Below are 17,910 nucleotides of genomic sequence, written 5' to 3' on the forward strand. Positions count from 1 at the left end.
CAAGAAGCCATTAATTTATAAAATAGAAAGTAGAACAGGGATTGAGCCAATATGCTTTTAGACCCAAGAAGGTATAAGAATACATTTGATTTAAGCCAGAGGCTTGAATTTTTCCAAGCCAACTGTGCCATTACTCTGTTGACTAAAAATGTAAGCAACACCTATAAAAGGGCCTCTCATTTAGATTCACTTTCATACAATGGTTTCCTGAAGCACCATGCACAGGAATTGATAGCCAAATAACAGGCTGCATGTCTACAGGAAGGCTAGCTCATAGGGAGGTACTTTCCCCCGGGCCTGTAATATTTTCAATTTTGAAATCTGACCAGAGGGAAAGTTTCAGACCTTTCAGAAAAGAAAAAAAAAAGTGAGACGTTTCTATTAACAAAATGTATTCAAGTTTTCTCCATAATTTGTTAGTGCTATTTTTCTAATCATAGATGTAAACTTTAAAGTGAGAAGACTTTGTTAGATATTTGTTCTAAGAATTTTGTTTGGGGATCCAGTTTTGAAAAATAAAGACAAAAACGAATAATAATGAGGTAAATGGATATATTTTTTTTTCTTTTAAAGGTGTAGAAAGCCCTGGTTTAGGTTTCTGTACATTTATCTTTCTAAGGCATTACACAATGTCATATTCTCAGCAGAAATGAGACCACAAAATCTGGTCTCGAGTAGAAGTAGGTGTGAATTCTGGCTCCTACCCTTGGTTTAGGACTCTCAAACCCCTGTCCAGTAAGTGACTAACGGTTAATACCTCAGGTCTATTTTGAGCAAAGATGCCAATGAACTGGTCTGGAGAGGGCTTGAATCCCTTGTGGAGCAGCGCCGAGCCTATGCACTCCGACATTTCTGCCACCTGAAATGAATGAGGAGGAAAAATACATAAATCAGAAAAGAGAATCAGGTCCCCTCTCAAGGAACAAAGCTTACTAGGTGACAGACTCATATCTCAGTCAGAAAGCAGAGCTGAGCAGAAAAGGGGAGGTAGCTCTTTGTTTTAAATTTTTGCAAAATGCAAAAACTGATCATAAGGTTCCTTCTGCAAAGCGAATTATTATCCTTTAAACTGTGGCAGGTTCACAGAGGATGAGATGTTAGCTTCTTGTCTATTTCTTTTTTCTATTTTAGTTTTTACAAAGTTGCAGAAGCCATACAGGGACATAGTTTTGTTTTTGATTTTTTGTGCTTATAAAGAACAACAAAGTAGCCAAAACTTGTCCTTTGTTCTAAACAGAAGCAGCAAGTTTTTTGAGACTTAAAAAAAATATAACAGCAAGCTCTTATCCCTGGACTCAGTTGTTCCATTCTTGAGAATTTATTCTTGGTAAATAATTCAATTTTAGAAGGAAGTTTTTAAAAAGCTTTATATACAAAGATATATATTTCATAATATATATTATTAAAAAAATCTAGGGGGTGGGGAAACCAGTGACTGGATGGCTAAGTAAATGGTGGTAAATCTCTAAGGAAATGCAACGTAGCTAGGTAAATACATGAGAAACCTATCAAACAGGGTAGTTTTAGTAACAGTGATAACCAACATGAGTAAGTACAAACTTGCATATTATTATGACAAAGAAGTAAAACTAGGTAGAGTCACAAAAATTAGCCAGTGCTATATAACCAAGCTTGTCTTCTCCCCATTCCTACCTCCAATTAACTAAATATTTTTTTAAATCTTAATATTTGGCGTTCTTTTCTTTATTCTCAATTGATGAATTCTCAAGAGTACTTTCAAAGCACACCCATGCCCATAGGAAATGTAGCCACACCTGTCCCTGCCAGGAATCCTGTTGGATCTGGCTCATGGTGCCATCCCAGCCCTACCAATGGGAATCAGACCAACACAGCTGGGGTGACAGCAGGGTAGCAATGAACAGGCTTAGCACCTTCTACTCTGTGGCCTCGTCCACAGCTCTTGGTTGCATTTAAGGGCTTGGAACCTGAGAAATGCCTGCAATTGCTGGCAGAGTTTATCCAGACAATATGCATCTATTTTTATTTCTAGAAAGATGGGTCCTTATCTTCTAAAAGATATCAGAGGGATTCTTAAACTTCAAAAGGTCAGATTAACTGAGCTAGTAAAAGGGAAAAAAAAAACCAACAAAACGATTTAAATCTACAAATTGGCTTCAGTTAAGTCTTAGATCTTCACCAGTCTCTGGCTGAAATGTTCAAATCAGAGATTAACACCTTGAGAAACCCTGGTGATTTTCAATCTGCCTTGAAAACCCAATCTGCAATGGACATTTCACCTCTCTTCCAGCCAATCCAGTAAGTGTTCACCAATTCTGTGTTATGCGTCCAACACAAACCATGTTTTTCAACCACTTGTGGAAATGAGGGATCTTGGAAACTACAATTTGGATAGGAAACCACCTTCTGGCTTTGGTCAGGCAAAAATAAAAACCGGGAAATCCCTTGGGTCACCTGAGTTACAGCTCCTTGGGTGAGGTGTGGTGAGTCCTTTCATCTTTTTTTCTCTTGAGAGAGACAAATACTCCTCCCGAGGAGCCTTGCGCAGTCCTGCACTTTCCAAGGAGGGAAGTAACCCTGTTTTTGCTTCTGTGCTTTGCGGTTCCAAATGACAACTCCCTTTTTCAGACACACCCTCAGACAGACCAACTACTAAAAACACCTTTTGCACAAAACATAGAGGGAGGAAATTAATTTGTATTCATGAATTGTCACAGTTGACCTAGCCCTGGAGCAGGGACCCGGAGCCCAGGGACTGACTGACTGACAGCCGTTTCCTGGACAGCTGGAGGGAAACAAATGCTCGCAGCTGTGCCTGCCTGTCCTCGGGGTTGGACCAGGGAAAAGCAATGACATCTAGATTTGGTGCAATCATAATAAAAATAAAAAGTAATGGCTTCCTGCTCTGTGACCTGTCGCTCATACTCACAAACTGCTGAACAGTTAAAGCCACCCGTCCGTGGCACCTAGATAGTGACAAGAGTAAAAATACCCAGACCCCAGTTCCTTTGTGTTCATATAGTATGGCAGGTGTCTTCTCTGAACATCTGTGATCTTCCCTACAGCAGTGCTGGGGCTAAATGCCACACTCATAGAGAGATGACCAAGGACAGCTTGGAGGGTCAGTATAATGCCTAGAAGAACCCTACAGAAGTTGGCTGCAGACTTCACTTTTGATCCTGGTTCTGCTACTGATCAGCTGTGACCTTGGGCGAGTCACATCTCTTCCTAGGGCATGATTTCCATGTCTATCAAAGGAGAGGGATATTCCCTATTGGGGTATCTAAATTTACTTGTACCCCTCAAACAGAGAGAAGTAATCCTACTTCCCCAGAGGTCTGGGGAGGAGTCACATGCTTCAGGTAGTTTCTAGAGGTTTTTTTTTTTTTTTTAAAATGATAGTGCATTTCACAAAGCATCTGCACTGGTTTTAAAATGAAGTGCTTTAGACCACCAGTTAAATTACTTAACACGTTTTCCCACTGAATCTTTGTGTCAAGTTTCTCCATGAATGCTCCATGTTTATCCTAAAGCTTGGAGCTAGTCCAGCACATGCACAAACGTCCTAGCCCTGGAAAGCTCATTCTACAGCATGCATGAATAGCTCTTAGTGTGGAACTCACCTGTTTATAGGAAAGCCACTCATAGGGTTGGTCTGGCTTCTGAGAGCCTAAACAAGGGCCATCATCTAAAACAGGAAAAAACAACAATAAACCAAGATGGCTTACATGTATAAATATTCCTGTGTTTTAATCTGCGTCTTATCTTATTCTATAAAATATAAGGTAGAATCTACTTTAGCCTTCAAATTAGAAACAAGGATTTCTGGTTAGAAATGTTTTCTTCCTGCATTTTTATTTTATTTTTTTTGTGTGTGTGTGCTTGTTTATTTGCTTTGTTTCTTAAATAAGGAAGGAGAGAAATAGAAAAGAAAAGGCAAATATAACTTTTAAAGACAAACTTATGAAATTCTCTTTAAGCACCCTATTGGTTTAGACTAGGAGTCAGTAAACAAGTGGCAAGTAGATCTTGCTATAGGTTTTTCTTTCTTTTTTTTTAATATTCATTTTTTAGTTGTAGTTGGACTCAATATTTTTATTTATTTTTATGTGGTGCTGAGGATTGAAGCCAGGGCCTCGCATGTGCTAGGTGAGCGCTCTACCGCTGAGCCACAACCTCAGCTCTTGCTATAGGTTTTCAAGAAGAGATCTTCCTGATATTTTCTAAAAGTTAAACTTTAAACTCCTAACTCGGAATATGAAAAGGAAAATACCATTTTTGATGTGCCCAAATTCTGATGACCAAATGTATCAGCTAAGCTCACATGGAACCCTAATCACATGGGTGAAGTCTTGATTGCTGATGAACATGAATGAAGAAGATGCAACGTGAGGGGTAATAAAGGTGCAACTTGTGAAAACAAAAGTTAAGAAATATCAGGATGTGTTCTGATTCCAACGTAGGTACCAAAGAAGCAGAAAGAGATCACTACACACCTAGCTTCACTGCTTCAGGTTTGAATGTGTGAAGGTGTTTTCATTTGCTTTGGGGACTAGCAAGCACAGGGAAGGAAGGAGCCTGGTCCCAATTACCTGGATGTATACCCTGGAGTTTGAAGTACCAGCCATGAAGATGGGCAGACACAAGCTGGACACTGACTTCTTTGCCACCCCTAAAAGCCATCCTGGTGAAAACAGAAAGAGCTTATTCTCAGACCCTCTTCAATTTACAGAGACGATAACAAAGTCAGGGCAGTACAAGACTAACAAGTTCTATCAGATGCTGTTTTCAGATAGGGGATAAATACACTGACCATATAAAATGACATTATTTTATTCCTCGAGAACCAAGATTGGCAAACTACAGCCAAGAGCCAGGTCAAACTACAGCCACTGCCTGTTTTTGCAAATGCAGTGTCCCTGGCACGCAGCCATACTCATTCATTTACATGTTTTCTGAGGCTCCAGTTGCCCGTCTGCAGTGAGATAGCCCAAAAAGCCTACAATATTTACTGTCTGGCCCTTTACAGGAAAAGCGTGCCAACTCCAGCTCTAGCACAGTGGTGGTTAAGCCGGAGGCTCACCTGCAGAACTTAAAAAATGTTCTATATACTGGGCCTACTTAACAAAATCTTTGATATAAATGAATGAGGATGAGGCCTGGGCCTTACCATTTTCTAGTGTCCCCAAGTGCTACTAAACTGCACCTAGGCATAAGTGTTTTTTGTTTGTTTGTTTGTTTTGTTTTATTTTGTTTTAATGGTACCGGAGATGCTTAACCACTGAGCCATATCCCCAGCCCGTTTTTTATATTTTTATTTTAGAAACAAGGTCTTGCTTAGTTGCTAAAAATCAATGCTAAGTGCCTCACTAATCTGCTGAGGCTGGCATTGAACTCTCCATCCTCCTGCCTCAGCCTCCCGAGTTTCTGGGATTACAGGCATGCACCACCTTGCCCAGCTAGATAAGAGCTTTTATAAACAGGGAACTTCACCTTTACAAATAGGTTCCTAAGTGCAGTTTTAAAATGCAATTTTTAAAAATGTTAGGCTGGCTTCTCCCATCACCCCATAAACTTCTGATCCCCTTATGCAAATGCTAGATTTTCCTCTTCCTTTATACTTTAATCCTTGAGCAGCTCAAGAAAATTAAAGTGTAGAATATAAAGCTCCTCAGAGGGGCTGGGATTGTGGCTCAGTGGTAGAGCACTCCCCTAGGACGGGCGGGATCTGGGTTCAATTCTCAGCACCACATAAAAATAAAGGCATTGTGTTGTGTCCATCAACACCTAAAAAAATTTTAAAAAGAGTTCTTTTATTTAAAAAAAAAAGCTCCTGGGGGAGGGGGGAGAGTGACTTGCAAAGTAGCTTCCTTTAATCAGTATAGATGAAGAAGATAACTTATTTTCCTTTTTCTCCAAAACACATATAGAAGAACTTTCATTTTCCAAGAACAGCATAGTAATAACAACAACAAAAAGTTACTCAATTTGTCAGAAGTACACTGTGCATCTCCATTCTCCTAAGTGAGTACCATTCATTGCAAACAATGGGAAAAATATATAGATATTTTTACACACACTTTTATGAGGTCTTATGCTTGGCTGCTCTTTTTGTTGTGGATATTTACTATCACAGACAAACTCTGACACTAACTTTCAAAAATCTCATAAATTAAATAATAAGCAGGTAAGTCTGCTTTTCCTTTGAGGTGGAGCTTGGTGAACCTGCTATAGGACTAGGTTCAATGCAATGAGCTGAGCAATCCAACTGTACCCGTACCAAGAAGAAGAAAAAAAAAAAAACAAGGCACTTCTTGAGTGCATATTGCTTGCAAGGGATTATAGAGGATAGAGAAAGCAATATCCCCCAGTCCCTGACTTTAAGAAGATTATAATCTAGCTAACAAACAAAAGATTTAAATAACAAAGCATGGATCCCAGAAACCATTTCTATACAGGAACCTGGTAAAAGCAGAAAAAAATGAAATGACTAAAACAAAATAGGGCATTCCTTGCTTCATGGAGGAAACACTAATGGAGAGTCCACTGTGTGCAGACATTATAACACATGGGTCACAGAAGAGCTCACTGAGGGCTGCCCTGTTCTCCAGGAGCACAGGATGATGGGGCAGGATGCCAAGTAAACACCTCTGTACCATGAGGTTTTTACTACAGAACCAGCATGAGGTACTGGGAGGGAAAAGGGGAGATGTGCCTTACTTGGGCACAAGGAGTGAAAACAAACCAGGAAGATTTTACAGAACAGGTGAAGTGAAAGTTTTTAAAGACATATAAGAATACTTCATGAGTTAGGCGTGGTGGTGCACATCTATAATCCCAGGAGCTCAGAAGGCTGAGGCAAGAGGATCACAAGTTTGGGGCCAGCCTAGGCAATTTAGTGAGACCCTGTCTCAACATAAATAATGATTATGATTATAGAGCTACGGACATGCCTCAGTGATAAAGCTCCCCTGGATTCAATTGCTAGTATTGCGGGGAGAAAATACCTCATCAACCCTGGATGGGGGTGGAAAGAATAGGCTTTATGATCAGGAAGAAAAAAAATGCAGAGTCTCGAGGGTGGTAGACAACAGAGGTGGTCTTGCTTGAGGGATATATTCAAGGGAGAGAGGTTGGAAAGGAAGCAGGCTTCTTAATATCACAGTTAATAATTAAGGGTAATCTTATGAGCCAATGTGATAATCCCATTCCCAGTGTATCTTTTTACAGAACTCTGCTTCCTTGAGATGTCAGTATTTCTTTCTCAAAAAACAGTCTTGTCCCACAAGCTTGAAAAGTGCTGGATTTGACCTCATCAAACTCTTTACTGCAGGAGACCTCAGAGTCTTTCAGGAGCTCATGCACATGTGATTCTCCATAAAATAGGGGACATATTTGGCTGTGGAGCCTCCTGGACCACAGGGAACACCTGGAGGGTCCAGAGAGCTTTGGGGCTGGTTCTGGACAAGCTATAGGAAGAGACAGAGGGGCTTGAGCAATGCTAAGTAGGTGAGAGATGAGAGAAAATGTTCCTTTTGGAAAAAGAAGGTAACTCTTTCTTTGTGAACAACATTTAAGCATTAGTCACACAAATGCAGTGGAGGCTTACTTGACACCTGAATGCCCCTCTGGAAACCTTCGTATAGCGTCCTGACGTCATCATGGAAGTACACCAAAGGCTCATCACTGTCAAGAAGTGCGGACCTTTGAGTACCATCACTACCCTATTGAAGAAGACAGGCAGAGGAGCATGTTAGAAGTGAAAAATAAAAAGCCTACAACATGAGGTTTTAATGGCTCAATGAAGCTAATTAACATCTACATTCCCTCCCATATTTATCATCTGGGGTGAGGACACTTCAAGTCTGTTCTTCTGGCAATTTCCAAATATATGATACATCATGATTAACTATTGTCACCATATTGTAAAACAGAACTCCTGAACTTATTCCTTCTAGGGCCCACCATGAATAAAAAAAAAAAGAAAGAAAGAAATCGTATATAAAGAGAGAGAGAGAGAATGAGAATTATTTTTTAATTTTTTTTTTTTTTTTTTTTTTTAGTTTTCAGCGGACACAACATCTTTGTTTGTATGTGGTGCTGAGGATCGAACCCGGGCCGCATGCATGCCAGGCGAGCGCGCTACCGCTTGAGCCACATCCCCAGCCCCATGAATATATACAATTTCTATCTGTCAATGAAACATAAATAAATAAAATGAAAAGCTCACATGCCCTGCCCCCTTGCCCCGTGGCATCCCCATCATCCATGCTTACGAGTATCTGCTGAATGAATGACAGGCAGGACTTGTGGATGTGCTCATATGAATCAGCCTTTCACTGGGAGGTAAGTTCAGGCTCCAGGGAAGGAAAGCTGAGGCAGGAAACTGAGCAAAAAGCCAAGAGGCTCACAGATCTACAAACATCTGTCCTGCCAGACACAGCTAAAGAGAGCAAGAGGACAAAAAGAAACTGCCACTATCACAGACAGGCACTGTGAAAATCCTCAAAGCGCTGCCATCAACAGGACGGAGGAGAATCCTACTCTGCTGGTGAAAACGACACACCACTCAGTGTTACCTCTGTAATATCATCTGCGTTCTTTTCAAGATCATTCCTATTGTTCTATCTGCTCACTGCAATACAATCCATTAGGAAGTCTGGTTTCTTGTAGAGCCTCTGATAGGTAAAATTTTCATCTACAAAATATATAGAGGTGCAGACACAAGTCCGGACTGGTTTTATTGACGACATAAATAGGCGTGGAGATTTGATATTGCTGAGCACCCTTCTCTAATTTGTCTTCATCTGCTGGCTCATAAGTGTATTCACCATGTACACCAGCTCCTAATTCAGGATAAGACAACCATTCCTAGCCTCATGTGGTAGCAGGAGCAGCTGTTGAGCCTCTGGGTCATTACTGCTAGGGGTATCCACAAGAATCCCCAAAGCATTCTTTATAGACTGATAAACAAAAGGTCAACTACAACTGATAATGGAGACTTTTTTTTATTTCAGAAAAGGGCCTCACGTGTGCAATGGCCAGGAAACTCGTGAGGGAAATTATACCGAGATACGATAACTTCTGGTACCACAAGAAAGCACTGTCCACAAGTGGAAAAGATCATTTCCAGTTTAAGGTCTGATGAAAGAAAATATAAAAAACTCATGAAGCAGGGGTCAAAGAGCAAGATCTCAAAGAACAGATAGTCTGGACAGGCAGCTGGAACCAAACATTCCGGGGAGGCACCAATGTGGTGATGAAGTCTGTATTCATCGATTCTTTCTTTCTTTCTTTTTTTTTTTTAAGTGCAGGGGATCAAACCCAGGGACCTATGCATGCTAGGCAAGTGCTCTACCACCGATTCATATCCCAGATATGGTTCTTCTTAAAAATTACAACTTTTCACTCCTCTTCCTATAAACTCTTTTGCTTTTTTGTCCTCCCCTTAATTGATAATTTAGATGCTGTTTTTAAAACTATTTGAATGATTCAGAAGTATGTCAAGGAAAAAAATATTACTAACTACCACTAATAATTTGATATAGTTCTCCAAACCTTTTCTTATGTTTATACATTTATATTCATTCTTTCAATAGCTACTATATACTAGACATGGGTGTTAATTTTGGGTAGGGGGAGCACCAGGGATTGAATTCAGGGCACTTGACCACGGAGCCACATCCCCAGCCCTATTTTGTATTTATTTAGAGACAGGGTCTCACTGAGATGTTAGTGCCTCGCTTTTGCTGAGGCTGGCTTTGAACTCATGATCCTCCTGCCTCAGCCTCCCAAGTGCTGGGATTATAGGTGTGTGCCACCATGCCCAGCCTTTTTTTTAATGTTAGGGCTTGAGCTCAGAGACCCAGGACCTTGTACATGCTAGTCAAGTGCTCTACCACTGAGCTATATCCCCTTCCCTCATGTTTAACTCTTGATTTATAATATTTTTATGGAATAAATATGACTCAATAATGTATGCTAATCATAATACTGCCTTCTCTATCTTGGAAGAAACTTTCTAATAATTACAACCATGACTTTAAATATACTTATCAACTATAACATGTTACTTTATAAAGCAAAGAAGTTATTCTTCATGCATCCAAAATAAGAAAAAGATCTTCACTTTATAGTATCATGCATTAATATTAATCTCTGAGATTCTATGTCTACTTCCAGGATTATTTTTAGTTAAATAAGAATGTTCCTATAAAATATGAATGTATAGGGGAAAAGGTTCACTCATACATTGCCGATGGGACTCCAAACTGGTACAACCACTCTGGAGAGCAGTATGGAGTGCAATGGAGCCACTATTTGACCCAGTCATCCCACTCCTCAGCTTATACCCAAAGGAGTTAAAATCAGCATACTGTAGTGACACAGACACATCAATGTGTGTAGGAGCTCAATTCACAATAGCCAAGCTATGGAACCAACCTAGGTGTCCTTCAATAAATGAATAGATAAAGAAAACATCACAAACACAATTGAATATTACTCAGCTATAAAGAAAAATGAAATTATGGCATTTGCTGGTAAATGGATGGATGGAACTGGAGAATATCATGCTAAGTGGAATAAGCCAGTCCCAAAAAATCAGTTCTCTCTGATATGTGGATGCTAACCCATAACAAGGGAGGGTAGGGAGGGGAAGTATAGAAGTTCGATGGATTAGACAAAGAGGAATGAAGGAAAGGGAATAGGAAAGACAGTAGAATGAATTGGACATAACTTTCTATACTCATATATAAATACATGACCAGTGTAACTCCACATCACATGCAACACAAGAATGGGATCAAATTGTAATGGGTTACACCCCATGTATGTTTACTATGTCAAAATATACCCCACTATCATGTATATCTAAAAACAACAAATAAAAAAATTAAAAATATCTGAATGTGTAGAATATTAATCATATAACCAACCACATGCACTAATTACAGTACAAATCCTCCATAAACTATATATTTACCTTAACAAATAGACTAAAATCAAAAGGAATTTGTGGTTTTATACTAAGCATCAGAAGCATTTTCAACTTATGAAGCCACCAAAAAGAACCAGGGAAGGGGACAGAATGACAGAGAAGAGGGAAAATAAGGAAGAGTGAAAAAGAAGTAAGTGTTACAGGGTGCAGAAGATCCAACTGCCACCAATAACTCATGCCTCCTGGCCACTGACCCAACTCACTAGACTGTTGAGACTCAGCTAGAAGTACAGGTAGCCTGGCCAGTCCACAGTGAGGTCCTCCGGCACTCTGCTTAGGATGGAACACTCTGTATCTCCCATCAGGACATTAACTCATTCATGGAATTTCTCAATGGTATCTTTGGAAAAGCACAACTGTTTCCTATATTCTGCAGAGTGGTTCTCATGGCTGTAAATGGGGCAGATGCGATTCAAGGGAACAAGACATAAGCTTGTTCTGAAGGAGCCTAAGTCTTGCCCTTGAGTGACCAAAGAGACTCCAAGGATCCTTGGCTGAGAAGAGTCTGGAAGATGTCAAAATGGACAGGCAGGAGGAAGCCTGGAACCTGAGGAGCACAGGCTCATCCTACAGTCAAAGTCCTCAGTCTGGCGAGCACCTGGCACTTATCAGAAAAGGGAATTACCAGGGCTGAATCAGAAACTCTGGGGGTGCAGTCCAGTAACTGATGTCTCAACAAGTTTGTCAGAGGATTCTGGTCCAGGTTAAAAGTTTGAGAAGCATCATCCTGGAGCCATTCTCCAACAGAGAAGTGGTGAAGGTCAAGGCAATGCTTTAGAAAGAGCAGGGAGTTCAAGCAGTATGTAGAGCAGGATGCAGGGAGAGACTAGATAGAAACCCATGTACTAGACCAGGTTGGTAGGCAAAAAGAGAGAAGCCCCTCAGCACCGATGCACAGCGCCTGACAGGCACCAGTATGTGGTAGAAAAGGAGGAAGGGGATCCAAGGGCTGAGAAGAGAGCAGTTCCATGCATACAAATGGAAGGCCTGGGGCCAGAGGTTAGGTTTGAAGAAAGAGACTGGGTTTAGCTTGGACATGGAGATGGTATCCCTTCAAGACAGGCCAGCTTTCTTGGTCACCACCCCAATTCTCATTTTGAAAATCACTGCTCTAGAGGATCATTTTATAACAAACTTTTAGTTAAATAATCCTTTAGTTAGGTTTAAATTTTGAGTGGTATATAATCTTTAGGATTTTGAGAAACATGAAGATAAAACTGCCAAATCAAAGCTAAAGAAGTTAATTATATCCCCTTATAACCTGAGGACAAGATATTTATTACTCTAATTAGCAATTAAACTAATTAGCAAAAGCTTGAAAGGGAAGCAGTGAATGAGATGTATGCCCAAAAGAGGCGCTAGCTTTAAGACACAGGTAAAACAGGCAAAAAAGTTACAATGCCACTAAATAGTAAGGCATGTACTGGAATTTTCAAAGAAGGATAAGTGAGATGGGTGCAAGCACACAGACAAGATTTTGTGCTTTGAAATTTGTTACTTTTTGAAATAATCACATATTATGTTAAAGAATCATCATATTTTATATTAAAGAAGTTTTGAGCTTTGAAGCTATCCATTAACTACCTGAAAAGACACCTCTAAAAAAGTATAAAAATAAAGGCCCCTCTAGGGGCAGCAGACACTTCTGAAGGCTGCTTCTAACTTGCAAAAAAAATCATCATATTTGATGCATAAGTATTCCCATTCTTGAATAAAAATGTTGTACAATACTGAGTATTTGCAACCTCAGTTACACCTACAAGCAGCAAGGACAGCACTTTGCCTGCCGGGAAGCATGGCTAGAACCGTTGGAGCTGCCAGTGTCTTCACATGTTATGAAATAGTCACTTCAAAAGCAGGCATTTAATTACTAGGTTATCCAAGTCCACCTGGCTATTTCTAGGAACGTCTATGGAAATGGAAAATAATTTAAGTGTGGGGCCTTCTGTCATAACCTGCTGATTGGAGGTTGGGGGAGGAGGCAATCAGTTGTGCTCAAGAAGCTAAAGAGAGCTAAGGAGACAGCTCTGACCAGTCATGAAGACTGTGAGTCAAGGAGATTATAGGGTTTTTATGCCTTCTGTTATAGGCCCCTTTCATGTGGTTACATAGTTCTTCCAGTTTTAAAACAAAACAGTGTTCATTGAACACGCTACAGCCAAGTCAGTGGTCACCATTATATTCTCCAACATATATATGAGCTAAGGTGCCTTGGAGGTCAGTCTCCCTGCAGGCTGAATTAGGAAATAAAGGCTCAGGCTAAATTAGAATAATAAAAGTTCAAGTTCTCCTTCAAGGCAGGAAGGGAGAAAGCTAGGAGTAGAAAAACGATGAACATCTAAGGATCCGCTGCTCCCAAGACTAAGGCTCTTGCCAATACTTGATAAATAGGAACACTTGCTGACGAGTTATTCTGTGCATTTTCATATTTAAATGCAAAAGCAAATTACATCCCTGAGATTTCTCAGAGGCACAAAGGCCCAGGCTTTATAAATAGTGGTCTCACTCATACCAATCTACCTAATGCGTGTCTACAGGCCTTATTAGTATCAGGTAAATGCCTTATTGGGCTACTGTTGTTCATGCTCAAGGGAGGGTTGGAAGGGGGAGCAGGAAAAAAAAAAGAAAGACAAGGCAGCGAGGGAGGAAGGGAAAATGAGAGGAGGAAAAGAAAGAAAAGGAGCAGTAAGAAGTGACTTCTAAAGAGTTTGCTGACCACTTAATTTTAACACTACATCCATCTTTAGGGGAAAAAGCAGCATGTGGAACCCCAGTCTGAGAGGTAAAAAGTGACTCCGCGCTTTTTCTGCATAAAGTATATCCTTCCTAGCATTTACGTTTTATAGATCTCTTCCTCTGGCCAGGCTAGCAACCTTCGTTTCTTTTTATAAAAAAGAACAAAACTGCTTTTCTCTCCAGTGGCCCTTCAGAGGGGGTCTCTGGCCATCAATTTCCACAGAGGCTCAAGCAACTCTAGATTCTGATGTAGAAGACCAGTTTTGTTTTGTTTTGCTTTGCAGTACTGGGGATCAAACCCAGGGACTTGCTTGTGCTACTGAGCTACACCCCCCCTGTGGACGAGGTGTTTTAAAGGTTAGCCTATGAGCAAACCCCTCCACATCCCCCACAACAATTTCTGATAATGAGCAGGACATTTGGATGACACCTGGACTGTATGCTTCACTACAGAAAGTCACAGGGTAACAGTGAACCCTCGGGCTTGCTATCCACTACATTACTGGCTAACTTCCCAAGATCCTTTACTCAAGTGCAAACAAAGCTTCCCTGTAACAGTCAATGCTGGGTTTCCAGTCACACCTGCTTGAAGGTGAGTATTTACTGAGTACTCATTAAAAGCCAGTCACTTTCCAGATAAAGAAACAGTCTGGGGGGGGGGGACACTTTCCCTTTCTAGTCCCAGGTCTATGAAATAATAGAGCAGAGCTTCAAAGCTAGCTCAAGGGGACACCTGGTCAGGTAAAAGTTTTGCTTTGTGGTTGCAAGCAGGTTCCAGACTCGCCCATGGGTCACTCACCTGCATCCGTGAGGAGACAGAGTCCAGAGCACCATTGCTTAGCTGGGCATTTTGATTCTTCAACACTTTCCTCTAATTCTCAGAACTTTCTGTTCTTTCCACTCCTGGTTCATTCTCCAATTTCTAACTTCCTGAGCTCCCAAGATCCTAATCAGAGGATTTGATTGAGGGAGAAGGTGGGGTGGGTGGGGGGTTATGACCGAGCTTAGCAAAATAGCTAGCTCCTCACCAGAAAAAGTCTTGCCACTCACAGGAGGAACAATATCATCCTCCCACCTCAATGAAAGAGGAGAAAGTTTCAAGTCACAAAATCCAAGTGGCCACAAACACACAATGTTGGGAGGACTACCTACAGAATTCTTACCTGGCAGCCATTTAGAACACACACAGCACTTTGCTTTACCTCTGCCTCATCTACAGGGACCATATCTCCTACCCTTTGTTGCCAGCCTTTTGGATTGTCGGTGTGCAACAGGGATTTTGTCAAGTGGCACACAGGAGGCAATGTTTGTCATTTTTTATTTGGCCCCGATTGGCCCCATTTGGGGGAGACTGTTTAAAACTCAAATATTAACAGCATGCATTTCTGGGATTTATGTGTACATGTGTTCCTTGTTTAAGGAGTCCTGTGAGAAGTGGCATCATTTCAAAATCACACAGTGTTTTCAGACCTCCTTTATCGTATTTCTGTACAGTGAACATTAGCTTTTTCTTCCTACTAAAGGGAACCCAGAAACAAACACTTCTTTAAAAATAACAATCAACCTCTTTCTTTCCTCAAATTCCTAAGACAGCTACTTAACTCCCCAGTAGCCTGGTCTTGGCATGAAGATCAAAAACTCTGCCTCTGGCTCTCTCTAATTCCCGCCCCTCACCTGCAGGGCACTCACCCAGCTGCCACGGCTCCTGCTGATACTTCCTCCACCTAATCAAACCCCTAGTCACTTGCTAGAGTGTTTCTAAATCCGCACAAAAATATTATAAACACCTTACCTCAGTTTCCTATGAGTGTAGTTAAAGAAAAAGTATTTTAGAATATATATATATTTTAGAATATATATATATATATATATATATATATATATATATATATATATATATAGTTTGTTATTAAGAAGCCTGCTAAGTTTTAGAAAAGGTGCTAAAGTTATCTAAAGGTATGAAACGCTGAAGTTTGCACACTACCAGAATAATACTTCTGAGCAGAAACAGCACTCGAAGAACACTCTCCATCCACCCTCACCATCCCAACTGCTAGGATTGCTTGCTGAAAATGCCCTTATATGTTTGAACACTTTTCAGGAAAACATGGCCAAGAACTCTTGGAATTGCCCAGGGTAGAATTAGGTAGTTAAATCTTTGCTCACATCTTTATTTGATCACTTAAATATTATACCATGATCAAGACAAGGGAGACATAAGCCATGGGGAATATGTGGTTACAAATGCTAAGTAAATGCTACGATATAGATAAGATTGACACTAGGAAGACTCCAAGTAAGAAGCCAAAGCACTAGACAAGAAAACCCTCTGCAGTCTCATTTGCACCTCTGATCAAAAATATATCTAAAAACTACTCGGACCTAAGGCCACCCAAAGGTGAGAATGAGGTTTCTATTTACAAATGACTACAGAAATATAGATGGTGTCACATTTACAAACAGCAACAGAAATAACCAATGCAACAACTGTTCCTAACCTCCGTTGGTACTCACATGCTACCTTCCACCTGGATCAAACTCATTAGTCTAATGCCCCATCCTATGGCTGGCTTTGACACTCCTGTAGACTTCCAGGATGGCATCAGAGACAGTCAGTGATACCACCATCCAAATCCATCTGCCCTTCTCCGACAGCTCCCTCTCAGGCTTGACCCTAAATGTCTGCCTCACGGTAGTATTTGATCCTGCCCAATTCAACAAGAGCTCTCCAGCTCAGAGCTGGTCCCTTACGCTCCAGTCCAGGAAGGCATCACCTTTTTAGTTTATATCATCATTACCTCTACAAGCCTCTGGTGTGAGTTTTCATGAACACTTATGAATCAATGACCTGTTTTCTTCTCTTGAAGAAATGACTTATGCCAGTTTACAAGTGACTCTTTACATATACACCTGGGTATAAATTGATTATATGGAAAAAATGATTCTATCAGCCACAGGGAAAAAAATCCTACTCCATAATATGCTCCATACATATCTGCTCAATGTGGACTAAGAATTCTAACTCATGTTGCGGTGTGCATCCGAGTCAAGAGGTTTGTGGTTGGCCTGTGCAGGCCTTGGCACTGAGAAAATCTCCAGTGAGCTGTAACCTTTGGATTTTGAAACCAATACACACAGGGTAATACTATATTTAGTTTACTTCTTTCAAGTTCTTACCCGAGAATGACCAGTTTTAAGAAATGAAAACAGGTTATTCTCATTACTTAGCTCAAGGATGGCTCTCACTCTCTGCATGGATAGGAGTCCCAAGCAGTTCTTCGCACTGACCTATACATTTTCACAAGAGAGAGGCCTGTTACATGGCTCCAGCCAATTGCATCTTCAGATTCACCTGGACTGAACTAAACTTTTCTTATTCTCGGATCTTCCCTTGCCTGAGCCCTAGTTATTTATATTACACAACTTTCAAACTGCTACAGTGAAGGCAATCCAAAAGAGTCCCAGATCTTCCACTGATTCTATGGCATAACTTCATCTCTCTGGGTTCAGTTTTCTCATGTAGAAAATGTGAGTGTGAAATGAGAAGACTTTTAGGGAAGAAGAAAGCTAATATTTCCTGAATACTTATTGTGGGCCAGGCAGACACTGTGTAGCTGAAGGAGGGCAGAAGCCATCACTTCTGTTTTCCAGATGAGGGATGTGAAGGCCACGAGAGTCAGGGGAACATGCCCAGGGCTGTCTGGTCTAGCAGAGGAGACGGCCCACCCCTGCCATGGCTCTCTGGCTCCCCAGTCCTTTCTGGCTCCAACATGCTCTTGTCCTTCCCTCAAGTGAAGCCACTAGGTCTGAGCCCTAACCATGCCAAAAGGTTTCCAGGCGTGCCAGGGAAGAGCATCTTCACTAGAGGGTCATGGCTCTTAATCTGACCAAGCAAACTAGACCGAAATAAACAGAAAACCTTGCACATTGAGTATAAAAGTGTTTTTAAAACAAATAAACTCCACAAAGACTGCTTCCATCCTCTGCTCAAAGTTACAGAGCAGCAGTAAACACAAAACTTCAGAGGATGGTGCTCCTCACTGGCCAGCAGGGACAGTCTGGCTTCAGGTCACTGCTACGGGTTGGTGAGCTGCCACAGAATACACAGGCATGGGACTCTTGGGACAGGGTATGCTCAAAAAAATCAGACGATGCTCAAAAATTTAAGAAAGGCTTCTGGACTCTTGGTCCTAAGC

The 17,910-nt window shown here is 40.9% G+C and overlaps 1 protein-coding gene across 1 annotated transcript in view; it reads right to left on the reverse strand.

Moving 5' to 3' along the window:
* Positions 1–581: 581 nt before the first annotated feature.
* The window catches only part of LOC144253117 (long-chain-fatty-acid--CoA ligase 1-like), a 36,813-nt gene continuing 19,484 nt past the window's right edge, over positions 582–17,910 (reverse strand). Inside the window, exons 3-5 of the mRNA XM_077795016.1 lie at positions 7,589–7,703; positions 3,603–3,667; positions 582–859 (exon numbers count right to left, since the gene is read on the reverse strand). Coding sequence (XP_077651142.1) covers positions 701–859; positions 3,603–3,667; positions 7,589–7,703 — 339 coding nt within the window. The 3' untranslated portion in view covers positions 582–700. The remainder of the gene's footprint in view (positions 860–3,602; positions 3,668–7,588; positions 7,704–17,910) is intronic.

The sequence above is a fragment of the Urocitellus parryii genome, unplaced genomic scaffold (assembly GCF_045843805.1).
Source record: "Urocitellus parryii isolate mUroPar1 unplaced genomic scaffold, mUroPar1.hap1 Scaffold_95, whole genome shotgun sequence".
In the NCBI taxonomy this organism is placed as follows: domain Eukaryota; kingdom Metazoa; phylum Chordata; class Mammalia; order Rodentia; family Sciuridae; genus Urocitellus; species Urocitellus parryii.